Source organism: Pelodiscus sinensis, chromosome 13 (genome assembly GCF_049634645.1).
Source record: "Pelodiscus sinensis isolate JC-2024 chromosome 13, ASM4963464v1, whole genome shotgun sequence".
NCBI classification, from domain to species: domain Eukaryota; kingdom Metazoa; phylum Chordata; order Testudines; family Trionychidae; genus Pelodiscus; species Pelodiscus sinensis.
Genome location: NC_134723.1, coordinates 3,327,181 through 3,354,683, shown reverse-complemented (window position 1 = coordinate 3,354,683; position 27,503 = coordinate 3,327,181). Strand labels below are relative to the sequence as shown.

The window sequence follows — 27,503 nt, the reverse complement described above, 5'->3', positions numbered from 1 at the left end:
TTGGGCTAGTAGCCAGTTGTGCTTCCAGAACCACTTAGCACCTGCTCAACTTCCTACTGTAGCGACTCAAAATGTAGCAGGTAGTTTAGGTGGAATCCTGTCATTTTACATCCTCTTAAACTGTTGGCTAACCACTCCCACTCTATTTTCTGATGCCCAACCACAATGCATCAAAGGGGCAGGGAGGCCAGAGTCTTTCTCCACCTGCCAGCCATGCAGAGGAGGGGAAAAGGAGCTCAGGTGTACCAACCTACCTGCAGGTACAGTAAATAACTTCCCAGGCAGCCCCCGGAGCAACTTAGTTTATGTTCTAATATGAAACCCAAGAAGAAAATGCTGGTCATGGTGCAAGCAGCACTTTCACCCAGATGTTGAGTGAGTACCTTGTATAACATGGGTAACATACGTTATGTTTGTAGCCACTATCTGTCATGGAACAGGAAACTCTGGTTTGATGCCGCATGGTCAAGTCTAAAATTTTACCACGTCACAAGGGGTCCTGGGAATAGGTGTGTTCTGCCTGGGAAAGGCTCCTCTGCTCCAGTTTGGCTGAGTGGAGCCAGTTTTTTTTCAAAAGTGTTACATGTACTCAGATGGATGTTCTGTTCAATCCTTTTCTCAGACACGTTTGTGGTCAGACTGTCAAGGGGGTGAGGTTACAAATGAAAGAAAAGACACTACATATAGGTTGTTATAAAAATGAAATTTTTATTGAGCTCAATTGGCAGTGAATATTTTTAGCCAAGTTAGCAAGATATAGTTTTAGCTCTGAGAAGTTCTCCTGAGAAAGGCGAAAACCCAGAGGGAAAACCCCTCTTTTTAAAGAGGGGAAAAACTCTGGGAAATTCCTTTCTGACCCTCTAAGCAGCGATCGGAAAAAGGCCCAGGAGACCAAAACAGAAAACACGCTAAAGTATTAAATGAAAATACAAATAGAGCTGTTATAAGCAAAATGGGGGAGCAGAATGTTTTGGGTTTTTTTTTTTAAATATTGACAATACATAAAAACTGGAGTTCAGATCTCAAAGGAGCCTAAGTCCCGTTGACCTAAATGCCTTGCAGGATCTGGGCCTGGGTTACTGAAGTTCTGCAAGCAACAAAGCAGTGGCTAGCCATTTTTACCAAAATGGAAATTAGCCACCTCTGTTTCTATTTATGGCAAGCAATGATGGTACGGCAAACAGTGCTAATGGCAATAAAAGCAAGCTAAGGGGGAACTTACACAATGCTATCTCTGGAAACAAAATCTAGGCCAAGCTAGTAAACATGCACCTTTTTAAAAGATAAAAAGCTAAGTAATAAGATGTCAAGAAGGTTATATATAAAACTCTTATCAGAATCATTGGCTTCAGCTTTCTGACTTTCCAGCCTGTCTTCTATTACGTCATTCAATGGATTCCACTCTTGTGTTTAAAAGAGCGTAGAGCTTACACACACCCATTTGCACACACAATCACACACCAAAATGCGCACACATCCCAACACACCATTGCACCATCCACATCTCATACACTCATTTGCACTATCAACACGCTCTATGCACCATCATGCTCACAACTCACCAGGTTATTTTAAGTGTTGTAAAAGATCTGCTCTTGGAATTATTTTGGGGAAGTTCTAGGGCCTGTGACATTCAGAAGGTCAGACTAGACTGTCATAACGGTCCCGTCTGGCCTTGGACTCTATGGATACACCATCACACTGTCCATCCACAAAAGAGCATTTGTGTAAGATTTTTCCACCTTTCTGCCCAACAACACTGGGAAAAGTCCCAGCAGTGTCTCCTCCCTAAGTCTTGCACTTGCATCCCCTTTGTCAAGGTATCCAATTCTAGCAGTTCATCATTGTCCTCCCTTTCTAAAGAATGTGGAAAAGTTTCTGTTGGTTTACTTCTGAATTGCAATTTTCATTTTGATTTAGTTTTCGTACACTCCCATTTCTAGCACTTAAAAAGCAAACGCTTCTAGTGAGGAGAGAAGAGAAAAGAGGTTCTGCAGAGAATGGAGCCTGGGAGGGCTGCCCCAACCTGTCCTACATACCGGACAGCTCTCTTGGCAGAAATGCTTTCTTGTTGACAAAGGGAGCCTCCCTCAGGGAATGGAAGTATTCTGTTGGCAAAAGTGCCAACAAACAACGATCAGGCACGCTGCCTTTTAGCTACATGGCAGTGTTGAGACAGCCTTGCCATTGAAAGCTGTGCAGCATAGACAGAGGTGAAAGTAACTTAACACTTCTTACAGGTACTGTCCTATTGCAACCTGGGTCCCTGGTAGGTCTTTCCATAGCTCCCTGCTGGCTTGTGCCGCAGCTCACTCTGCTCTTGACGGAGCTGCGCGCCAGGGCACATCTGCTTCCTTTCCCCTCTGAATGTAGACATACCCATGGAGTTAAGAAAACATTTGGGACAAAAATCTAAAGAGAACTATTTGGCCTAGTTGCTAGTGAAGCTGACAGCATATCTGCACCTGATCCAGCTCAGCTGACACAGGCACACTATCTGGCTCTGAAACGCTATGAGGGCTGGGTCTCAGAACCCACTCCCCAAATATCCACACTGCTGTGTGTGGCACTGCAAGCTCAAGTCTCTTGAGCTGGGCTCTGTGATTCAGTGCTGTGGGGTTTTTATTGCAGGGGGGCATAACTTCAGAGGCTCCCTCTCTAATGTGTGCACTTTACAGGCAAAAAAAGCAGACCTGTTAAAGGTTGAACTGCACTGTAACGTTCTTAGGGGAGATTCTGTTCCTATATTGTTCAGGGGTGTGAAAAAGATCCACACCCCAAGCAACATAAATTACAGTGATCTAAGCACTATCCACGCTGGCATTGTGTTGGCAGGAGGTACTGTCTGATCAACAGAGCTTCCACCTCTCGTGGAGGTGCAGGAATTGCGCTGATGGCATAGGGCATCTTCACCAGGTGTATCACAGCACAACAGCTGCATCTGTGCTGCTGTGACAATATAGCACTCTGGTGTAGACTTGCCCCTAGCAGAGACCTAGGGTGAAATCCCAAATTAGGTGCGAAACTCCTCTTGACTTTAGTGGAGCCTGGCGTTCACCCTTACTTTCCATCCTTTCTTCCACTGTAGGAGTATGGACTAGACTAGAGCCTTTGTCGAAGATACTGTCAACAAAGCTTCTGTTGACAAAGAGCATTTAAACTACATCCAGTTCTGTTGACAAAGCAAACCTCTTTGTCAACATGAGAGTGTAGATGCAAAGGACAGTGTAGATGCAATAACGCCTTCTGTCGACAGAACTCTGTCAACAAAAGGCATTATTCCTCGTAGAATGAGGTTTACTGCTGTCGACAAAACTGCCGAGTTCTGTTGACGATATGTCGACGGAACTCGGTGGTAGTGTAGACTCAGGTACAGTTTTGTCGACAAAACCCTGTAGTCTAGACATACCCTAGGTGACTTCCTTCTAGGGGAAAAAGTGCTCTTGAGGGGCAGGGAGAGACGAGATCGCTTGCCCTCCAAGTGTCTTGGTCTCCTCCTCAATCACTATCTCTTCACACAAAAACACAGGATTGTTTTAATGGGTCCTCTTTTGAGGGTAGCGGTATGTCAAGCACCTGGTTATGAGACTCCAAATCTGTGTTACAAACTCTACCCTGAGTCTAGAATGAGCATTCCAAATGTCAAGCAGATCCTTGTAGCTTTGTTGGGAGGGAGGACTAAAAATTCAGTTTTAAACTGAAAATGTGTTCTACTCTAAGCTCTGATGCCTTTTTACACTGCCTCATACTCCCACCTGAGAACTACTGACCTGGAGGATAATACCTTTATGTGGAGCTTTCAGCTTCTGGACTCTCATTTAACGGTTCCTACATAGGAAAAACAATGAAGATGTTAAAACTTTTTAAATGTGTTCTGCTGTGTTAGCTATTACCTCAGGCTTCCCTTCAGCCGTGCTCGCTTTCTGGTTAGTACTGCAGCTCTTGCCATCCCAGGACTGAGCTAAAATAAGAATAAATAAAAATGGTCATCGTGATACACATTATGGCCTTTACACGAACACAGAGAGAAACCATGCACTAAAGACACCATAAACAGATACAGGAACAGTCCTCAGCTCCCATTCCACCAGTTTGTGGTGCTTAGTCAGCACCACACTCAGAGAGCTGCCCTGAAGTGCCGGGTGGGGCATCCTCTGAGGTTAAAGAATCCGATGGCAGAGACAGCTCCATACTACCCGCTCCCCCAGCTGCACCTAAGGGAGATAACAGTAAAAAGGGAAAGGACTTGAGCACTTTGATCTGTGGCTGGCAGAGGGGCCCCTAGAGTGTCAGGGCCAGATTGCGGTGATTGGTGTCCCTATGGAGTCCCACCATGTCCCTCACCCTACTTGAGGAAATAGTGGCAGGTGTTTCACACAAGCAACCTGTTGGGCTCGTAGGGCAGCCACCACTTCTCCTCTTCTGGAAGGATGTAGTCTCCTTAGCCCCTAGACTCCCCACTCCTTCTGGGGCCTTCTTAGTAGGAGGGAGGATTCAGCCCCAACCATCAGGCATGTACCCTGTGTAAGGCCCTTGCCACCACCATCAGAACTGTGCTAAGAGGCAACAGCTGGGCCCCTTCACAGAGAAACCCTTGGGTTCTGTCAGCAGGGAGCAGTGGATTTCAGTGTTAACGCTCCAGAGCTAAGTGAGGCAGGTAGTGCAGGTCACATGGACACTTGGTGACCAGCTGGCCAGTGTGGGCTAGATTTATGTCTCACCTTGCCCCTAACTGACCGACCCTCTAGCCAAGCTCACAGACCTGTTGTTATAGGCTCTCTGCAGACTCAGGTAGACATCACTCTATCACTAATACTAGGCTCATGTTTTCAAGCTTTTCTTTCCAGCCATGAGAGAGCAAAACCTGTTTTTAAAAGACTGCTAAGATTCTGGTGTTACCAGGTATCCTCAGGGTCTGTGACCCTAGGGATGTACCTATTGTGCCTGTGGTGTACAACTTGCACTTCTAGGGCCACCATTCCGACGGGTATAACAAAACAATCCTTATGCTACTCTAAATTCAGCTAGGGACCCAAAATATCCCCCAACATCCTACAGAATCCGGGATGTCAAAATTGGGAGTTGAAAGCATTTTTCCTACATATTCCCCTCAGTTATTGCAAGCAGAGCTGAGCCACTGCTGCAGACCTGGCCCTAATATTACATAGTATGTTGTAATAGGAGCACATTCCTGAGACATGCAAGGAAGAAGGAGTTTCAAAAGATTGTCCTCATGTTATCTGAACAGCTCTGCTCTCCAGTGAGTCTTGGGAACAAACTCAATGAAACACATTTTACAGAACCGCTCTACGGACCAGCTTCTTTTTGAATGACTAACAGTTCAGCAGTGTTGTTCTCTACTACAGTATGTGCCATTTTCTTTGCACCTTTCTCTATGTATTTCTATAAAAACTAGCCAATTAGCCCATCATAAGACGGGATTTTCAGATCTCTCCTCCATGTCAGTCTTCTCTCCTGAGCCACCAGTCTCTCTCCTCCTCCTCCTCTTCCTCCTGCCTCCCCCCCCCCCCCCTCTCTCAGCTCTCCTCCCCCTCCTGCCTCTCACTCGGGGGACCGCGGAGCCCAAATGGCCTTTTGGGCTCTGCACTCCTCGTGCTGCATGCGGAGTGTGGAGCCCAAACGGTTGCTTGCGCTGCTTGTTCCCACGCGGTGGCCTGGCTAAACGGCGCAGAAGTCAGCCGAGCCCCATGGCGGGAGGCGAAGGAGGGCAGGGTGGTGACATTCATGGCCAGGGGGGTGGGACGCTCGGCTGAGTTTTGCGCTGCTTAGACGGGCCATCATGGGGGAGCAAGCCACCGTTTGGGCCCACACTCCCCATGCAACACAGGCTGCCCAGAGGGAACAGCCAGCATTTCCTCAACAGCACCCCCCAGAGGGAACAGCCAGCATTTCCTCAACAGCACCGCCCAGAGGGAACAGCCAGCATTTCCTCAACAGCACCGCCCAGAGGGAACAGCCAGCATTTCCTCAACAGCACCGCCCAGAGGGAACAGCCAGCATTTCCTCGTTCCACGAGATGTACAGCTGGCCGGCTTTATGTAAATGAAGCCCGGGAAATTCAAATCCCGGGCTTCATTTGCAACTCTGTATGACTACATTACCCCCCCCCAGTTCGAACTAGGGGGGTAGTGTAGACATACCCTCACAGACATTGGGCTACTATATATCTGATGCTGGTGGGATTTGAACAGGAGTCTTTATGATAAGACAGAATTGTTCCAGCAACTTAGAGAGCTCCGGGTCTGAGCCATACTAGTAATCATCCCTCCGTGTGGCAGTTTGCTATGTTCTGATTTGAAAGAGCTGGGCAATATATTGCGAAGGCTGGGACTAGGATGTGCCCTGTGACTGTAGAGTACAGGAGCAGAGAATTCAGAGCAGGAGGCTAATAATTTGAGATTACTATCTGTTAACTTGATAATCTTCAAGTCTGAAATTGTATTTAGCTCAAGCCAAGTTTCAGTTAATATCTCTCCAATAGGAAGTAAACTCAAACTACACATTTCTAATCTAGGTGCAGGGAACTTGCAATTTATCAGCTGCCTTGGCTATCCTTTCACATTGAATCAGTTGCAAATGCTGACACTAGATGCATTATTTCTAAATTCAATAACTTGTTTGCTGCTTGCTTTGGATTATATTTCTCTTGCTGTTTTTAGAATTAGTTTTATCTTTTAAGAGTTTGTATTTTTTAAAAATACTGACAACCTGCAATTCATAGCTCTGGAATCCCTTAGCTTAATTTTGTCACGAACAATGTCCCAGAAAGGCCCTGGCAGAGTTTTGTGACAAATGAAATTAATCTCTTTTCAATTATGCAATGAGATTTTTGCTGATTACTCTTCTGTGCTGCACCTTTGATTTCTTTACACCTTACCTCCAGGCCTGGATGACAAAGGAACATCCTCCAAGAGCTAGTGCCTGACCATTCTCAAACAGCAGAGGGTGTCATCGAGCTTGCTGAGATCAACTCCGGGAAGCAAACGCGTACAGCCAGAACTAGCACTGGTGTTTCTTTGAGCTGCAGCTCCTTCCAAGACTAAGAGTGCAAGTGGCTATTGCTCAGTTGCAGGGGAAATCCAGTATTGTCATTCAACCTCTTCAATCTAGCGTGTAGTCACTACTGAGCTGATGTCCAGACATGGTGGTAAAACAATGGTTGGTAACCTGCAGTCCGTGGACGGCACCTGCCAGCAGCTCCCACCATTCCTGGCCAATAGGAGCCGCAGGAAGCGACAGACAGCAAGTCTCACTGTATTAGAGACACTGTAGTCCTGGATGCAGTGTTATCCGGATCAGATGCAACATTCGGGAAACTCCTGAGCAGCAGGTCATGAAAAACCCAATGGCATTACTTGCGAAAACAGCAGGCTGTAGCCAGGATGGTGGGATCAGCTCTATTACAGTATTATGTATGCTTCCACATAGTCTCAGCTTTTCAGTTACATGTGAAATAGTTAAGCATGTAACTCTGTATTTGCATAAGACATGATACAATGTTTGGAAGTTCTGGAAGCTCAGAGAAGTTCTGGATGAATTGAGGGAACTCTTGGATCTTGTTACACTAGCGAGACCCAATGCGGATATTTTAAAAGTCCAATTAAAAAGTTTTCTGAGGTACTTCATCCTTACTGTGGTGGCAGGCTCGTCTTCTTGAGGATTGTGTTCTTGGCTTTTTTTCCTGCAGTGATCTGGAAAGTGTACATTGATTAAGCCTGCTTAGTGCTATATATGCGTATCAAAACCAGTGCAAGAAAAAACATGTTACAGAGAGTAAGTCACCAGGGGCACCTATGAGGCATAGCTCAGTGGCATGAGAGTGAAACTAGAGCCCTTCAGAAAGTGGTTCTGGGATCCAAATTCCAGGAGACGATTGTCTTGCCTCAGTATTAGAGAAAACAGGAAGACTTGCAAAATGTTTTTGTAAAGCAGGTGCAGCTGAAATTATTAGGGGTTTTTTTTCATTTGGTATAATCAAGCCATGCCTGCCTCCATTTCCTTTATTATTATTTCCCTTTCGTAATCAAATGAAATCTCTATGTTTTGAAGTTAAGGATTTTTATATGCTCATACACCACGTATCAGAAACTCTGACAATAAAATCATTTTGAATTGGAAGGGATCTGGCCCCTTCCAGCACAACAGTCCCTTTTCCCCTTCATTATTGCCTCTCTTTGCCCATCACCTGGTTCTTCCTTTAATTCCTTTCTTGCCAGCCCAGCTCACACAAATTGATAGTAGATGGGCTATATATTTCATCTACTTGCCCTCTAATTTACTTTATAAAGTTTCCCTTTTTCTTCATAACTCCTGGAGAAATAAGGAATATATAAAATGGGTGGTGCAATATGATGTAACAGTGATTTTTTTAAAAAGGTTTAAAAACACATGAAATGAGGGGTTGATACTTACACCACATGAAGAGTGCTAGAAGAATAAGAAGAGAAATTGCAGCCACAATAAGGATGGCATCTGTGCTGCCAAAAACTGGTGAGCAGCCTTTTCCTGGAGGTCAAAAGAAGAAAGGAAGGAAATACCACGTCACTAATTTATTTGCTTACGGGAAGGAGGCTTCTGTACTTGGAATGCTGGGTTCCATGATGGCTGGGGATTGGGGGCTGTAGAAACCTTGCAGCTGGGGAAGAGACAATTCTCTTGTCACAGCACTGCATGTGGCTGGCATAAACAGTCCTATTCAAGCCACTTTGCAAACCTGGCTATAGAAGGGGACAGAGCTGGAAATGGGAGAGGATGTGCTGTGCCCACGGGTCCCTGTAGCATTGAATGCTATGGAGATTCTCAGGTAATGTGGACTGCAGGGGACTTGAAATCTCTATTTCACAACAAATATAAAATTCAACTGCACAAAAAACTAGCAGTGAGTCTGTATATTAACTAAGAGTTCCTTTAAAAAAAATTCCTTGCAGGAAAGCATGCATATACTTTTTAATGAGAGTAGGATGAGGGCTTACTTTGGAGATGCTGGATGTTCTCTGTAAGGAAGATGGCAAACAACACAACTAGAATCATTCCTCCTGGAGCTGCAATATCCAGAAGGACCCGGTACACTTGGAAAGAGAAAAGAAGTAAGAAAATGCTGCATTATCTGATTGATGCACATGAAGGTCGAAGAAGATTGTTTTTTCTGTTGGCTTCTTCCTGTACAATTGCAAAAACCTTTGGAACCTGATTCTTGAGGTGACCCATGGCAAGTGTCAGCTCATGAGACTCCCGTGAAGCAAATAGCAGCAGAAGTCAACATGTCTGCAATGGTTTGAGGCTTGTAACATGTCATGTGCGGATACACCAGCTATACATACAGTTCCTTTGTTTTATGTTTTACGGAAAAGCAAGTACGGACAAACATTATCAAATCTCAGCCAGCAAGGAAGAAAAGTGCAAAGTGCATTTCGTCTGCTGCCTGCTGCCAAATACCAACAGTTGCTCAGGAGATGTGATGCCATCCTGCCAGTTGTGGAGTTTTGCCCTAGCTGCTGGGTCAGTATTGTGTGTGACTGCTTGAAAGATGTGCAAGGTGAGGGGTGAAACATTTCCTTGTACCTTCTCCCACTAGCCATGCTTTCACTCAGCCAAAACTTTGCCCTCAACATAGTGGTGCTACTTTCTTCATGGGAGTCTCATGAGCTGACACTCGCCATGGGTCACCTCAAGAATCGTGTCTATACTGTGAGCGAAGGTGTGATTCCCAGCTCGAGGTGACAGACCTGCACTAACTCTCATCACGCTGCTGTGCTAAAAGTAGCCGTGCAGCCATAGGAGAAGTCGCCCTGAGCACATACCTAGCATCTCTGATGGGCACATAGAAATCTACTAGCTTCAACAAGAGTTAAGCTCATAGGAGGCCAACTGGAACAGGAAGAACCAGGTTTCAGGCTGCTAATTGGGGATGTCTGGTTAATGCAGTTGGTGTCAAGAGTGACAACAAAGCTCAGCATTTCAAGAAATGTATCACATAGCCAACAATAATTGCTATAATACATTACAGCTACACCACTCACCCTGTGAATCCTAGACACATAGGGCTAGAAGAGGTCCTCTTGTCCATCTCCCCACAGTGAGGCAGGAGTAATTACACAGATGTTTGTCTAACCTTTTCTTAAATGTCACAAATATATGTAAAATCCACATATTACTCACCTGTTTTCTCTTTAAATTTCTCAAGGTGTTGGGGACAAGTCGCCAGAACGGCGCTTATGAGAAGTGTTACCATGATCACCCACGTGAGGAAGACCATACACAACGTAAGGGCTGTGGAGAGACCTGTGCACAAACAAGGAATGGAACTAGAACTGCTGTAGCTACAGTTAATGCTCTGCTCCTGCCAATCACTGAGCATGGGCACCACCCTGCAATCAAAAAGGGCCCCGTGGGGATCTGCCAGGGTGGAGTAAGTAGCAGTATTGGGTCTTGCTTAGAGACACAATTAATTGATTAATCCTGCTTCACTGTAATTCAGTAACTACCGAGCCAAACCTGCTCCGCTGGAGTTCATAGAATCCTAGGGCTGGAGGAGGTCATCGAGTCCAGCTCCCTGCCCAAAGCAGGACCAATCCCAACTAAATCAACTTAGCCAGAACTTTGTCAAGCTGGGACTTAAAAACCTCTAGGGATGGAGATTCCACTACCACCTCCCTAGGGAACCCATCCCAGTGCTTCCCCACCCTCCTAGGGAAATAGCTTTTCATAATGTCCAACCTAGACCTCCCGCACTGTAACTTGAGACCATTGATCCTCGTTCTGCCATCCGTCATTACTGAGACCAGCCTTTCTCCAGCCTCTTTGTAATCTCCCTTCAGGAAGTTGAAGGCTGCTCTCAAATCCCCCCTCACTCTTCTGTTCTGCAGACTAAATAAACCCAAATCCCTCAGTCTTTCCTCATAGATAAAGTGCTTCAGACCCCTAATCATTCTGGTGGCCCTCCACTCAACCGTCTCTAACGCAACCACATCCTTTCTGCTGTGGGGGGGGACCCAAAATTCGACGCAATATTTCAGATGTGGCCTCACCAGAGCTGAATAAAGGGGAATAATCACGTCTCTAGATCTGCTGGCAATGCTCTTTCTAATGCACTCTAATATGCCATTAGTCTTCTTGGCTACAAGGGCACCCTGTTGACTCATATCCAGCTTCTCATCCACTGTAATCCCCAGGTTGTGTTCTGCTGAACTGCTACTTAGACAGTTGATCCCCAGCCTGTAACCAGCTTTGGATTCTTCTGTCCCAAGTGCAGGACTCTGCACTTCTCCTTATTGAACCTCATCAGATTTCTTTTGGCCCAATCTTCTAATTTGTCCAGGTTACTCTGGACCCTACCCTTGCCCTGCAACATATCTACCTCTCCCCCTAGCTTAGTGTCATCCACAAACTTGTTGAGGGTGCAATCCATCCCCTCAGCCAGGTCATTAATGAAGATGTTGAATAAAACCAACCCCAGAACCGATCCTTGGGGCACTCTGCTTGAAAGTGACCGCCAGACAGACATTGAGCCATTGATCACTACCCGTTGGGTCTGACAATCTACAAACTTTCTATCCACCTTACAGTTCTTTTATCCAAACATATTTCCATAACTAAGGATGGGAATACATATCAGTAATGAACGTCCTATCCTCAGGCATTCTAGAACCAAGAGATTCCTATTTAAGGTTAGATGTGAAATATCCAAACACAATATTTTGTGGAAATGTAATTACCCAAACAATGTTAAATCCACCCTGCAGTAATGCAACAAGGAGGGAAAGTTATAAAAAACCCCACTAATCTATCTTTAAAAACCAGTTTAAGCTAATAAGGGACTAACAGAATCAAAGTTCCTTGTTCCCAATTGTATGGCATGGCCATAGGGCAGGTTGGGGGAATGGAGCATGCCAAATAGGTTGCGGGCCCCAATTTGCAAATAGATTTAAGCACATATGTAATTTTAAATACAAATTTAAGTCCTACTCATTTGAATGGGCTGAGAACACATGTATGAAGTTGTGTTTAAGTGCTATCCACAATACTGGTACTGTCCTGTGTTGAGGTCAGGACAGCAACATGGGAGGGAGAGGAACCAACTTTCTTTCTTGATAAAATTGGAGACCTGGGCACACATCTATGGGACACAGTTCTCCACCCAGGGTGGATTTATTTACCAGTGGCTGTTTGACTCCATTTTAGGACATAGGAGTGGGTCTATGAGTGCTGTGATTGTACCCTCATGTAATCCCATATCTATTATGGACACACTTGGAAAAGTTAGGCTCTGTGGCTGCAGTCAGATGAAGGAGGAGCCAGGGATGGAAAAGTGGTTCCCAACCTTTGGGAGTAAGTGCTTCTTGGAGCTTTATTTTTTATGGAGCTTTAATTTAAAATCTCCCAAGTGTCCTCCTGCCTTCTTTCTGGCCCCTCATCCCTTATTCTGATTTTTATGATTCTGTAGCCAACATAACTCATCCGACAGTGTGACATCCTGCCTATCAGTTTTCCAGGTCTGATATTAATAAGGTGCTTTTGATTTTTGTATCTAGAGCTGAAGCTTTGATTATGAGTATTTTCCACCTTTCTTCCACAGTCTGTTCCCTTTGCCTCATTCACTGCTTCACGGTCAAACACGTGCACCCTTTAATTCAAGAACCAAGGGGGCCTACCTTCTTCCCACACCCAGAGGAGAGCAGCAGCAAACATCAGGATGGATGAAACACACACGAGCCCATGGATGACCACGACAAGCCATCTCCATAATTCTCCCTCTACGAAAGCAACAGATACATTAGTGAGTGACACCTCCTCTGTGCTCTAGGTTTGATACTAAGAGGATTTGGGGAAGAGCGGAATGGAAGGAAAGGAAAAGGCTGATCAGTATTTAAGGTTAATAAAAACAACAAGGGCTGGTGGATGGGGCACTGGCATGGGAATTATAATAATAAAGGCCTCATCAGAAGATCTCAAGCAGTGTACAATGGAGATCCATATCATCATTGTAAGAAAGTAGCACAAGTTCTGTTGCCCTCAATAGGAGGAGCCTCCTCATGGATTTCAGATACTAGCATTAGGAACCTTGGCCTTGGAATATTGAAGCTTTGGAATTTCTCAGAGAAATCTAATCAGATGTGAACATGAAAAGTGAAGTACAGGGAAGATAACTGAGTGTTCTGCTACAGGCATGTAGAGTCCTATGAGATACTGCCAGAAGACCACATACCTTTTTGCTATCAACTCTACTCAGTTAACTACGTTTTTTTACAGAGGAGAAATTAAGCACATGTTGGGTTTATCTGCAATACACACACTGTCCAAGATTGAAAAGAAAGGAGCTGACATACTTACTGATTTTTTTATTTTGTGATTGACAGCACAAGATAGTGAAGCCCAAGCCAGATCCAGCAGCCAATGATATTGCAATAGCAAGAGCAATAGTAGAAATTTTCAGTGTATTCTTTAGGGCTGGCACGATACCTATAATATGGACAACACAAATCCAAACAATCACTGGAAAGCCAACAAGAGAAGGACAAAAGTGACGGAGCAGGGACTGAAAGCTGTTCCATTTTTCTTGCTTCTTCCTTTCGGCTTGAAGGACAGCATAAGTACAATTTCCTCTTCTCTGCACTTCAGTGTCCTAAGGACTAAAGTGGGGATAAACCTTCTAGCTGAGATCTGAGATGCAATGAAAAGGAAGCCCTTTGGGGCTGCATTCTAGTTCTGTGACTGAGGTGCTCAGTCACTACATGAATATAAATGAATAATAATTAATGAAGACATTGTTAAACTCTGACACCTGGCAGGGGGAGCAAAACTTTCAAAGCTATGTTGAGATCTTCCTGTAGAATTTCCTTTGAAGAGCCCCTAAGTGTTACCTGTGGTCAGTGAGCATTCAGAATGAGAAATGAACAGGAATTAACTGGATCTATTGTGAGGGAAGATGCTTGATGCGAGTGAGGACTCTGATGTGCTGTGAATGTGATGATGAATTGCCAAACCTGATGCTTAGAGGTAGAGTTCTGCGCAGATACTGAAAGGTGCATCTGCATCCACTAGGCTCAACTGCCTATTGGATCTGCAATCTGTGATCCAGATTGTACTTGTATCGACAGAAGAAATCAGGGGAGGGGGAGCACAGAAGAGCAAGGAGGGGACCGGGTGATGCAGGGAAGAGCCCGGCAGCAGCGGGGAGTGTTTGTGTGTAAGGGGGTTGTCACATTTTCTGTTTTATTATTAGTCTTTTCTGAGCGCTGCCGTTTCTGTTCCTAGATATGGAATGAGAGTGTGGGGGGAGGACCAGGGCTACCTGTTGGGTTTCCATACTTGTGGAGACTGCTGTCCTTTTTAACAGTGTGCGGGGAGCTTTGCAAATCAGTGTTCACCAGGCGGGGTTGGGGAGACAGGCAGTCAGCACTTGGCCCTCCCTACAAGGAGATTTAGGGCGTAGTTTCACTTTTTCTCTTTTGCCAGGTGGGGAGGGGAAAAGAAGAAAGCTCTGCATGAGCATCTGCTTCACTATCTGCTCCACTAGCCATGGATAAAAAGTGGATATGCAGAGCTCTTCCTAGAGGAGCCATGTGTTACTCATGTCTCCAAGCTTTTCCTAGGTTTCCTATTGTGCTTGAAAGATTTGTTTTTAAATTACTATGTCACTTGTCTGCCTAAATCACCTTGATGTTGTAGTTTTTCAGAGCCAAAATCTGCCCCTACTACTCATTGTCGTGCCTTACTACACAAGTAGCCTATGCTCAACATGGACAACCCTGGGCTGCTAAAATTAGGCACCTAAATCCATATTATGGCAACTAAAGAAATCCAAAGGATATTTTACAGATGCTGAGCATCTGCTGCTCCCTTGACAACCTAGCAGTGGTTGCTCCAATCCACTGGCAAGCAGTTACTTGAATTGTGTGTTTAGGCATGGGTTTAGATTAACAAAGTTTAGTTGCCTAAACCCCAGAAGTCCTAGTTTTAGGCTCTCCAGGCTCTCCTATGATCCAAAGTATTCCCACTGAACCTGTAGACACTTCAACTCACTTGGCACATAATTTTCAGGTTAAAAGTGCCCTGGACACCTACATTACTGCTGCAGGGAACACACACAATTGTCTGCTTCTAGTCATTGAAGTGCCTGTCTCCCACCTCAGTTCCAGTGTAATTCACAAACCAGAGAAGAGGGGTGTTCACCCACCCAATTCACCTATGGGCCTTAATCATGTAGGTGTGCTCTGAGGCTGAGTTTGGGTCCCATCAAAATATGACTCAGGTGCCACTCAGCTCAAACTTTTAGCCCAGGGGTTAGTGCATTCATGTGGGACATGGGAGACCTAGATTCAATTACCTCCTCCCACAGCAAGATGATTGGAAGAGCAGTCATACCTGTTCTAACCACTCAGCTACTGGATACAATGGCACTGCTAAGCGTCAGGTTTGGCACTAACCGTAGTAAGGGGTTTACAATCAAAAGTGCTAATGCAACACTCACCCTCAATGGTCAAATTCACTGAGGTTTCCCGCCAGCTGATCTCATTGCTGGCATTGCAAGAAAAGGATCCACAATCTGACTTCTGAGCTTCTGATATGTACAAAACAGTGAAGTCTTCAGAGAAATAGTAACATTTGTTCCTGGGGAGGGGCTTCCCATCTTTCTTCCAATCAATAGCTCGTACTCTACCAGCTGGCACCTTGCAGGATAATTCAACGGAAGAACCTATCACAGTAGAATTTATCTGTAGATGAGCTTCGTGTACAGGCTCTGGGGAGGAGAATGAGATTATGTACATTTAAAAGTCCTGGTTGAAATGTACAAGCTTGAATACCTAAAGTCAGGCACTTACATCCATATTCAGGCACTGAAATCAATCAATTAGATCTACTTGTCTATATGAAGGGTATATTCTTAAAACTTGTGAAATCCTCTAACATGCAGTGAAGTAGGCTATTAGTCACTTAATATATATCTTGTCACTCATGTCTAAACTTCATATCTTAGGTTATCCTCAGTGTAAGAGTTCAGAAATACTGAGTTTTGAGGGAGGTTTTTTTAAACATCACTGTCATTCAACCTTTCTAAGTTTCATTTGTCTCTTTAAGCCTTTCCTCTAACCCAACTACACATTTCTTAATCTAGAATCATATAGTCCTTATAGAATTATAACTTAGTTAGTCAGCTCTTAGGGTATGTCTACACTACCCTCCTAGTTCGAACTAGGAGGGTAATGTATGCATACCGCACTTGCTAATGAAGCCCGGGATTTGAATTTCCCGGGCTTCATTAGCATAAGCGGGGAACCGCCATTTTTAAATCCCCGCTGCTTCGAACCCCGTGCAGCGCGGCTTCACGGGGCTCGAACTAGGTAGTTCGGACTAGGGTGCCTATTCCGAACTACCGGTACACCTCATTTCACGAAGAGTAACAGTATCATAGAATCATAGAATAATAGGACTGGAAGGGACCTCGAGAGGTCATCGAGTCCAGCCCCCCGCCCTCAAGGCAGGATCAAGCTCCGTCTACACCATCCCTGACAGATGTCTATCTAACCTGTTCTTAAATATCTCCAGAGAGGGAGATTCCACAACCTCCCTTGGCAATTTATTCCAATATTTGACCACCCTGACAGTTAGGAATTTTTTCCTAATGTCCAATCTAAACCTCCCCTGCTGCACTTTAAGCCCATTACTCCTTGTCCTGTCCGCAGAAACCAAGAGGAACAAATTTTCGCCTTCCTCCTTGTGACACCCTTTTAGATATTTGAAAACCGCTATCATGTCCCCCCTTAATCTTCTTTTTTCCAAACTAAACAAGCCCAGTTCATGAAGCCTGGCTTCATAGGTCATGTTCTCTAGACCTTTAATCATTCTTGTCGCTCTTCTCTGTACCCTTTCCAATTTCTCCACATCTTTCTTGAAATGTGGCGCCCAGAACTGGACACAGTACTCCAGCTGAGGCCTAACTAGTGCAGAATAGAGCGGCAGAATGACTTCACGAGTTTTGCTTACAACACACCTGTTGATACAACCTAGAATCATATTTGCTTTTTTTGCAACAGCATCACACTGTTGACTCATATTCAACTTGTGGTCCACTATGACCCCTACATCCCTTTCCGCCATGCTCCTTCCTAGACAGTCGCTTCCCATCTTGTATGTATGGAACTGATTGTTCCTTCCTAAGTGGAGCACTTTGCATTTCTCTTTATTAAACCTCATCCTGTTTACCTCTGACCATTTCTCTAACTTGCTAAGGTCATTTTGAATTATGTCCCTATCCTCCAAAGAAGTCGCAACCCCACCCAGTTTGGTATCATCTGCAAACTTAATAAGAGTACTCTCTATCCCAATATCTACATCATTGATGAAGATATTGAATAGTACGGGTCCCAAAACAGACCCTTGAGGAACTCCACTTGTTATCCCTTTCCAGCAGGATTTAGCACCGTTAACAACAACTCTCTGACTACGGTTATCCAGCCAATTATGCACCCACCTTATCGTGGCCCTATCTAAGTTATATTTGCCTAGTTTATCAATAAGAATATCATGCGAGACCGTATCAAATGCCTTACTAAAGTCCAGGTATATGACATCCACCGCTTCTCCCTTATCCACAAGGCTCGTTATCTTATCAAAGAAAGCTATCAGATTAGTTTGGCATGACTTGTTCTTCACAAACCCATGCTGGCTATTCCCTATCACTTTATTACTTTCCAAGTGTTTGCATACGATTTCCTTAATTACCTGCTCCATTATCTTCCCTGGGACAGACGTTAAACTGACCGGTCTATAATTTCCTGGGTTGTTCTTCTTCCCCTTTTTATAGATGGGCACAATATTTGCCCTTTTCCAGTCTTCTGGAATCTCCCCTGTCTGCCATGATTTTTCAAAGATCATAGCTAAAGGCTCAGATACCTCCTCTATCAGCTCCTTGAGTATCCTGGGATGCATTTCATCAGGACCTGGTGACTTGCTGACATCTAACTTTCCTAAGTGATTTTTAACTTGTTCTTTGTGTATCCTATCTTCTAAACTTACCCTCTCTCTGCTTGTATTCACTACGTTAGGCAACCTAGTCCGAACTACCTAGTTCGAGCCCCGTGTAGCCGCGCTGCACGGGGTTCGAAGCAGCGGGGATTTAAAAATGGCGGCTCCCCGCTTATGCTAATGAAGCCCGGGAAATTCAAATCCCGGGCTTCATTAGCAAGTGCGGTATGCATACATTACCCCGCTAGTTCGAACTAGCGGGGTAGTGTAGACATACCCTTAGAGATCAGTGTGGGGCGTTCCCTGCAATATATTTCAGTATTTTCTCCAGTCCAGTTGTATAGTTCACCAGGGATGGAATTGTTAGAGACCTATGGGGATACAAAATTTGTGTCTGCATCTATGTCTGCAAAAATAAGCCATAGATATCTATATCCACATTGGTGGATGCAGATACCCATGTATTCCCATGAATTTGCAGGGCTCTAGGGATTATCACCACTTTCGACTTTCTCTGTGTCATATGCAAGGATAAAGGCCCTTCTGACTACATGCTGCAGAACTTTAATGTGCACATCAGTGAAAGCAAAATGGTATTTCTTGCTCAGGTCTAGGTGCACACATGTAGTGTGGCTAGAGTCAGTGTCACTGTCCTTCAGCTACAGTATGTTGGGTTGTGCTGTCAAAAGTAAAGGGTCAAGTCAGGAGGGCTTTGATTGGAATGCTCCATCAAAACAATGGTAGTGCTACGAGTGTTGACATTTTTCCTGCAATGTCAGAATTGAATGCATAGAGTGAACAGATCTCATCATAAAAGTTTTTCCCTCTGATATCAACCTTATTTTTTATTTATTTAGAAATATCATCCCCTTATCACAAGTAATGGATTCTTGTCCTACAGGGGTGTAAAAGATTTTGGTACAAATGATTTGAAGGGCGTTTTATGTGGTCATTGGGTTGTGCAGCTGCTTCCTTGAAATGTACCCAATCTCCATCACATTGGTGCAATCTATTCAGTATAATTTTTTGGTACTGCCAGATGTTTGAACTCACTGCTTTATAAATATTTCTGCTCATTCACTTACCTAAGACTAGCAATTTCGTTTCTCTGGCTTCAATTTTGTTCAAATTGATGGTCGCTCTGTAGGTCCCGCTGTCAGTCTCTTGCACATTTTTCAACAAAAGGGAGCCGGTGGATTCATTAATAATGACTCTGCCTTGATAGGGTGTATAGATCACAGGTTTCTTTCCACTTTTGTAGTAATCCACAATATTTCTGGTCTCAAAGCTTTTTACGTATTCCCACAGCAAATGATCTATGACTGTGTGTTTGCTGGTGGGCAATGCATTCAGCAGCACTGAAGAGCCCACAGCAACGGTTCTAGATTCTTGGGCTTCTTCTGTTTCTGGAGCCCAGTGGAGAACCAGCAGCAGTGCTAGAGAGAAAGGCGGAAACGAGCTAGTCAGTCTGACACAGGACTTATCCCAGGGCTATGAAACAACGTACATTTGGGGATGTTGGATCACAACTGGGCCTCATCTACGCTGGCAGCATGTTGGGTGCCTCAGTGGAAAGCAGGCTGCTTTCATGCTGTGGTGCATTGCATCATGTGGAAGTGAAAGGTGCTGGCAGCAGCGTTAAATTAACTCTTCTGGGGGTCCAATGCTATTAGACTTTGTGGAGTCCCCTAGGCTCTGGGGTAGGACCAAAATTAAGGATTCAGAGAGCAGGAGGGGGCTGTGAGTTGAGGCAGGAGGATGGGTGCAAGAGGGCTGACAGCTCCAGCTGGAGTGTGGCCTCTGGGATGGGGCTGGGAATGAGGCTTTTAGGTGTGGGGGGGTGGGAGGTCTACACTGGGGAGCAGGGCTCTGGAGTGCAGAAGAGAGCTCAGGACAGGAAGCTGAGGTGGCAGTGCAGAATCTGAGATAGGGTGCGAGAAGGGACTCAAGGTTGGAATGTGGGGTCTAAGAGGGAGAAAGGGTGGTGGAATGGGCTCAGAGTTAGGGTTCTAAGCTGGAGTTCAGGGTCTGGGAGGGATTTAGGGTGTGGTGGGTGACTCCGGGCTGGGGCAGGGGATTGGGGAGAGTATGACTTTTACCTGGGGCAGCTCCTGGTTGTTGGGGAGGAAATAAGGGTATGTCTACACTACCCTCCTAGTTCGAACTAGGAGGGTAATGTAGGCATACCGCACTTGCAAATGAAGCCCGGGATTTGAATTTCCCGGGCTTCATTTGCATAAGCGGGGAGCCGCCATTTTTAAATCCCCGCTGCTTCGAACCCCGTGTAGCGCGGCTACACGGGGCTCGAACTAGGTAGTTCGGAATAGGAACCCTAGTCCGAACTACCTAGTTCGAGCCCCGTGTAGCCGCGCTACACGGGGTTCGAAGCAGCGGGGATTTAAAAATGGCGGCTCCCCGCTTATGCAAATGAAGCCTGGGAAATTCAAATCCCGGGCTTCATTTGCAAGTGCGGTATGCCTACATTACCCTCCTAGTTCGAACTAGCGGGGTAGTGTAGACATACCCTTTGTGACTCCACAGGGCCTGCCCTACAGTCTCCTCCAGGCTTCACCTCCTCACATCTCCCATTGGCTGTGATTCCTGGCCAATGAGAATTGCAGGGGCGGAGCCTCAAGGCAAGAGCATCGTGAGGCCAGAACTTCCCGGCACTCACAGCAATGCAGCGCCAATGGGGGTGGTGAGGAATAGCAGTGTGTGGAGCTGCCTCTTCCCCTATCAGGAAGGGCTAGCCTGGTACATAGGCTGCATCCACTGAAGTCCCTTTTTTAATCCTGTCCATGTGGGGCAAAGGGGAGACACCAGAAAAGGTTCCTGCAGCTCCCCACAGTGGGTTAAAGGCTCTGGTGGTGAGCACCTCGGGATACCCCACAGCTAAAAGTGGCCACAATAGATGGAGGAGAAGCAGCGTGGATATGCAAACAGACATGTAGGCTACATACCCACAGTGCCTAATCATCTACACAGTGCTTTATAGCCATACTAGGAGTGTCCGCAGTGAATGTACTTCACTTCCTGCTGTCAGCGTAGACAGTATCCTTAGAGAGGCTTGAACCAGAATCCCAATTCAGATGTCCCTGGACACTGGGGATGTGGGCCGGGGAGAAAGTTGAAATCTGAACCTGCCCTGAAAGTGCATTGCCTAAGCCCATCTCCTGTTGCATCTGGCACTCTTGTTTCACAGCTTATATGGCCAAAAGGGATCACTGCAGTCATCCGGGCTGAGCTAGTGCATAGCACACAGCCTAGGACTTCCCTGCTGCAATTTCTGGTTGAACCAGTGCATGTATGTTAGAAGAAACACCCCGGCTTGATTTTAAAATTGAGATTTGCCATGACTAGCACCCAGCCCTCGGTAAGTTATGCCCATTGTGAAGCAGAAGATTCAGCCCCATACAGAGCTGAAGCTGAACAATTCAGATTGGGTGTGTGGTATAAATTTTAACCATCTGGTAATTAATGGTGGATTCTCGTGAGTGGTCATTTTAAACTCGTCTTTGGACGATCTTCTAAGTGTGCTCTGGGAACGCCTGGGGAGCAGTTCTCTGACCCGGGCTGTTGAGAAGCTCAGGCTGGATGGTCACAAAGGTCTGTTCTGGCTGTGGAACCTACCGATGCCCATGTCAGCTTTAATCTAGCTACACGGGTAGAGAAGACATGGTGGTATGGGCTAGCTGCCTGAGTTCAGGCTACGATATGCACTCAGCTTTGTAGTATATGCTAAAGCCTGTGCCACACTGCTATTGTTGGAAAGCCCCATGACCAAACTGCCCTGGGGCTATTTTTGCTGGGTAGGCCATGGGAAGCAAAACAAAAGTTGGATCTAGATTAGACAAGGGGTCAGACAGGTCGTGTCCGCTCCAGAATACAGAGGTTGCAGAAACGACTTACAACATTCCATCTTCCCCCACTGAATGACCACCTCTGCTTCCTGCCTTGAGTGCAGGAATGGGGTGGCTGACAGTCTGAACCCCAGTGCCACTTCTCAGTGAAGCACATTGGGGTACTTTCAATATAAGAGCTGTATGAACCTGACAAAAGAGATCAGTGATGCATGTTTTAGTGTCCAACTAATGTGACTCCTTGCCCTGTTTCGGTATGGTAGGGAATTGATACGTACTCAGGCACCAGCTCATCTTCTGTAACTCATTCTCCTGAGGAGTCTGCACTGGCAACAGGTAACGCTTTGGCGCAATGCCCGCAGGACCCTGCAGAAGCATACAGTAAAAATCAGCAATGTGCAGTAATGACAGGGTGCATACAATTACCACAAGTGACCTGCAGTTCCATACCAATCCCTCCCATAAGAGAAGGAAAAGGCTGCACAGTTCTCATCAGACCTGTCCAGAGTTAAGGTGCTCCTTGTTCTAGGGCTGTCCCAAGGAGAGGCTCTGGTAGAAGCTGGATGCAGTGCTCCCCAGGTCGAGGAGTACCTTAATGCAACACAAGACACTGGAGGCTGTGCAGGATGTAGGAGAAGGAAAAGAATTGTGGCGCTCATGGAGATATAGGGACCTCCTGGAAAAGTTTGTTTGGTAGCAGCAATAGCAAGTAATTGTCCCCCAAGGTTAAGGTGACCAGACAGAAAGTGTGAAAAACTGAGACAGGGTTAAGGATAATAAATGCTTATAAAAGAAAAAGATTCAAAGATTGAGACTGTCCCGATAAAATCAGGACATCTGGTCACCTGATAAATGATCTGGAGAAAGGGGTAAGCAGTGAGGTAGTAAAGTTTGCAGAGGATACAAAACTGTTTAGGATAGTCAAGACAGAAGCAGACTGTGAGGGCCTCCAAAAAGATCTCTTATTGGGCAACTCAGTAATTGGGCAACAAAATGGCAAATGAAATGTAATGTGGATAAGTGTAAAGTAATGCACATCGGGAAAAATAACCCCAACTATAGGTACAGTATGATGGGGGCTAATTTGGCTACGACAAATCAGGAAAGAGATCTTGGAGTTCTCTGAAAACTTCCACACAGTGTGCAGCGGCGGTTAAAAAGGCAAATAGGATGCTAGGAATTATAAAGAAAGGGATAGAAAATAAGACACAGAATATCTTACTGCCCCTGTATAAACTATGGTACGCTCACATCTTGAATACTGTGTACAGATGTGGTCTCCTCACCTCAAAAAAGATATTTTGGCCTTGGAAAGGGTTCAGAAAAGGGCAACTAAAATGATTAGGGGTTTGGAATGGGTCCCATATGAGGAGAGGTTAAAGCAACTGGGACTTTTCAGTTTAGAAAAGAGGAGACTGAGGGGGGATATGATAGAGGTATATAAAATCATGAGTGGTGTGGAGAGGGCCGATAAAGAAAAGTTATTTATTAGTTCCCATAATAGAAGACCTAGAGGACACCAAATGAAGTTTAATAGGTAGCAGGTTTAAAACTAATAAAAGAAAGTTCTTCTTCACACAGCGTGTAGTCAACCTGTGGAACTCCTTGCCAGAAGAGGCGGTGAAGTCTAGGACTATAACAGAGTTTAAAGAGCAGCTAGATAATTTCATGGAGGTTAGGTCCATAAAAGGCTATGAGCAAGGGGATAGAATTGGTGTCCCTGGCCTCTGTTTGTCAGATGCTGGAGAAGGATGGCAGGAGACAAATTGCTTGATCATTGTCTTCGGTCCACCCTCTCTGGGACACCTGATGCTGGCCACTGTCAGCAGACAGGATACTGGGCTAGATGGACCTTTTGTCTGACCCAGTACGGCCGTTCTTATGTTCTTATGTTCACCTCATCCAGGGTTATCAGTGGTCTGAGAACTGGATTAGAATCCAACTAAAACTGACCCACCCTCCCCCTCGCTGAGTTATGTCAATGAGACAGATGAAATTGAGGGATAATTTCCCAGCCTAACTCAGAAGCGTTGTGTGAATCAGTAATGTTGATAAAATCTCCCACATCTATTATGCCATCCCCTTTCCTCTCCAGAGCTTCCTGTGTTTGGAGAAACACAAGAATTGCTCTCTCCTGCCACCCAGAAAGCAGAAGTGACACCAAAAAGGGGTGAAGAGTTGCGTGGCTTTGGTCTTGCTCCCCAGTCCACCTGTCTGGGAGGCAGGGTGGATGCACAGAGGGAAGAGTCCTGCACTGTCCTACGGGATGGGGGCAGAGTGTGCGTGCGTTCCTCCAGCATACAGAGTTTGTGTCCCAAAGCAGCATGACTCCATACCTTTCCTGTACCGGTACGGATGGTCCAGTTTCATAGTCCTAGACTCTGGCCCTACAAAAGCACTAAGAACTAATAGAAATGTATATCCCAATACCTACCCCAACAGGAGACCTTTACATCCCCCGCCCACGTCTGAAATTCGATGTTAAGTGTTTTATTTAGGGGCCCACTACAGTCAAAGGAAACACTCCCATTCATGAACTTTAAATCAGATCCTTAGTCAATAGATGATTGTTTCCCACATTTCCTGAAGGGGAATTTCAACTTGAAACAGGACTTAACGTTCCAACAGCTTCATTTAGAAACTGCATTGATCTGTGCAACAAAATGTTATTACCACAATAATACTAACGCAGAAAGATATACTTGTCTGGCAGGTGCAGGCTAACCTAGACACACCCTTTTGCTTATATTCCTTGCACCTGCTTTTGAATCCTTTGTGACCTTGAACTTCAGGCTTTAATTTTTTCAGTAATCATCTGTGATTATCTGAAGTCTAAATGTGAAGCAATATAAACCAACTGCTGCTAGAATTTCTCCTCAGGGATTTATTTTGTTAATTCATCATCCTTATCATGGCCCCCTTTCAGACAGCATACTACTCTGATTGATCTCCGGTGTGGTCTTTAAGCTGGTCTGGTTAGCTAGTCAGTTTCCATCCATCACTGGCAATCTAATCATGCCATTGAAACTTTCTTTTCTAGGAGGTGGCTGTTTTCTGACACCCCCCACCCCTTTATTTCTATAGCCATCCCCTTCTCCTTTTGTCCCTGCCTTTATTATCAGTAAGTTTTCCTGGGATACACCTGCTGGTGAACTTTTTTCTTCACCTGTGGGGCCTGTATAAGAAAGGGAAAGGACTTGCTAGCATCTACTGGCAATTAAATGATCTCATACATTACAGTAAACACCAAGGCAAAAATGTCTATTTGCTGACAGTAGTAACTTAGCATGTTATGCATAAAACCTCCTAACTTTGAGCCTGTTCCAAAGCCCCCTGAAGTCAATGAAGAGTCCCACTGATGTCAAAGGAATTTGAAACATGCCCCTCCAGAGAGACTGTTTTAGAAAGGTTACAGGGGCTGACTAGTCTGGCCGTGCATGGAGCAGGAAACAGATGGAGAGATAAGCACGACCCTAGAACAGTCTCTGTATGGCAGCCACTAAAGGTACATCTCGCCATGAGCAGCAGTGCATCTCAGGTGATGTCTACACTCCAAAGCTTTTGCGGAAAAATAACAGTTTTTCTGCAAAAACTCGTGGAGCATCCATACCTCAAGCATGTTCTTGCACAAAAAAATTGAAAGAGCAGCGGGGTTTTGCGCAATAGGTATTCCTCTTTCTATGAGGAACAACTTCTTTTTCTGCAGGAGCTCTTGTGAAAAAAGGTGTGTGTGGATGGGGAACATGGAGGGTTTGCGCAAAAGGAGGCAATCCAAAAAAGCATAGGTGTCCTGGTGGCCATTCTGTAAATTGCAATCAGAGCTTTCTTGCACAACAGTGTCCAAGCAGTCTGGATACTCTCTTGCACAAAAGCACATTGCTTTTCCGATGTGCTTTTGCAGTGTGGATGCGCTCTTGTGCAATACGTTTTTGTGGAAGATCTGCAATGTAGACATAGCCTCAGAGCACAGGAAGACAGGAGAGAGCTTGGTGGACACGGTGGCTCAGGCAGGATCCCTGGCTCTCACACCTTTGGAGGAGACTGGGCTCAAGTCCAAGCTGCTGTGAGCTTTGCAGACGTACCCTGACTGAGCTGCATGGCCCGGATAAACCAGTCCCATGAAATTTGCTGTTAGTTTAATTTTAGAAAACAAATTCAGCCTGAATGGCTGAGTATCTTTGCTCCTGGCAGAAAGGTTCTTCTTGGAGGCTATCCATTCCAGCTCCCCATATCTAGTGTCTGTCACACTATTAGCTGCCTCCCTTGGACTGCCTCCCTTCTGCCTTCCTGTATTTCCTCCATATGCGTGTGTTTGCAGCTCACAAGCTCTGGCTCAGCGGATGTTTACCTTTCTCATGCCGTTACCGTTGAGAGGATGTGCTTATCATTGATGATTTAATAGCTTGGAAGCTTTTTCCTGGACATTTTCCATTTAACTCTTTGAGTACCGATAATTGTACTAATTGAACCAATGCTGGCATTGGCTCTGGGCTGCAACAAGTCTGAAGCCCAAGCTCGCCCCCCGCACAGGGCAGAAGACCTGTAGACCTGCTTCCCATGGGAACCTACCATCTCCCCAAATTTGCTTAACTCTGCCCTCTTGAAATTCATGATCTTAATTCTGCTGTTTTCTCTCGGGGCATTCTTTAGAATCAAGAGCCTGCATTTTCTCAAGCTGCCTTTCATTTTCAAATTCTCAACTAGCTCCAACTTGTCATAATTGCCTCTCCCCTCGTTGCTTTCTCCACTTTCTAAAATTGAAAAAAACCCAATGCATTTCAAAAACTCGCTGGATAATCTAGTCCCCACAGATGGCTGGGTCGCTAAAGTTCACTACCACAGCCAAGTCCTCTGCTTTAAATTAATTTTGTTAGTTTAAAAAAGCCGCCTCTGCCTCTGGAGGAGAAAAGGCAAGATATGAGAGGGGAGGATGAGTGGGAACATATTCCAAACATTCTGTTTGATTCATATTTTTAAAGACTTTTTGAAACATTTTGTGATTATTTTTTTAATAAAATAAAACCACTTTTGTTTCTTTGGAAAGTCTGTCACTGAAAACACAGCCTTTTTTTTTTCACCAGCTCTGCTCCAGCCTAGTGTATTTCTTTCTCATCTTCCCCAGCTCTGAGTCTGCTCAGGGGTCAGACTTAAAACACAGCCCAAAATTAGTGAAATGCTCCTGGGCTTACATCTGAGTTGTGCAGACTCCACTTCTGCTTATGCTTAGAACAAAGTGATCTCGGACTACAGTTTAAATAATCTTTCCCCGATAGTGAGGCTCAATAGATTTGTGTGCATTGCACATGCTTTGATAATATCTTCAGAAGTGAAGTCAAGGTTTATTGCTAAGGTATTTATTTTGTACTATTTACAAAGCCAAATAATCTAGGAAGGCAGAAAATGAAATACATTGTACAGACAATATAAAACACAGCTTTGCAACCGCATAAACAAGCCAGGAGAATTGTAATTCTAGTAAGAATTGTATGTTGCCAAGGAAAAGCAAAGAGAGAGTTCAACTTACCGACTCGTTGCCTGTGGGAACCCACCCAGCTCTCTTCACATCTTCTGAAAACCGCATGGGAGACTGAATGTGGGTCGGCTCTGTAATGCTTGAGTCTGCCTGATAGGTTAATTTGAAATTCCTTGCAGCCACTG

At 45.2% G+C, this 27,503-nt stretch overlaps 1 protein-coding gene across 1 annotated transcript; it reads right to left on the bottom strand.

Moving 5' to 3' along the window:
- Window positions 1–684: 684 nt before the first annotated feature.
- LOC102463258 (cell adhesion molecule DSCAML1-like) lies at window positions 685–27,503 on the bottom strand. Its single transcript, XM_006129622.4, has 12 exons — window positions 27,431–27,503; window positions 27,370–27,388; window positions 22,124–22,211; window positions 19,071–19,421; window positions 15,491–15,760; window positions 13,351–13,479; window positions 12,672–12,773; window positions 10,180–10,302; window positions 8,994–9,089; window positions 8,434–8,526; window positions 7,654–7,712; window positions 685–3,828 (listed from the first exon to the last, which is right to left on the bottom strand). Exons 3-12 carry the CDS (start codon window positions 22,137–22,139, stop codon window positions 3,787–3,789), a joined length of 1,281 nt encoding a protein of 426 aa, XP_006129684.2. The 5' UTR covers window positions 22,140–22,211; window positions 27,370–27,388; window positions 27,431–27,503; the 3' UTR covers window positions 685–3,786.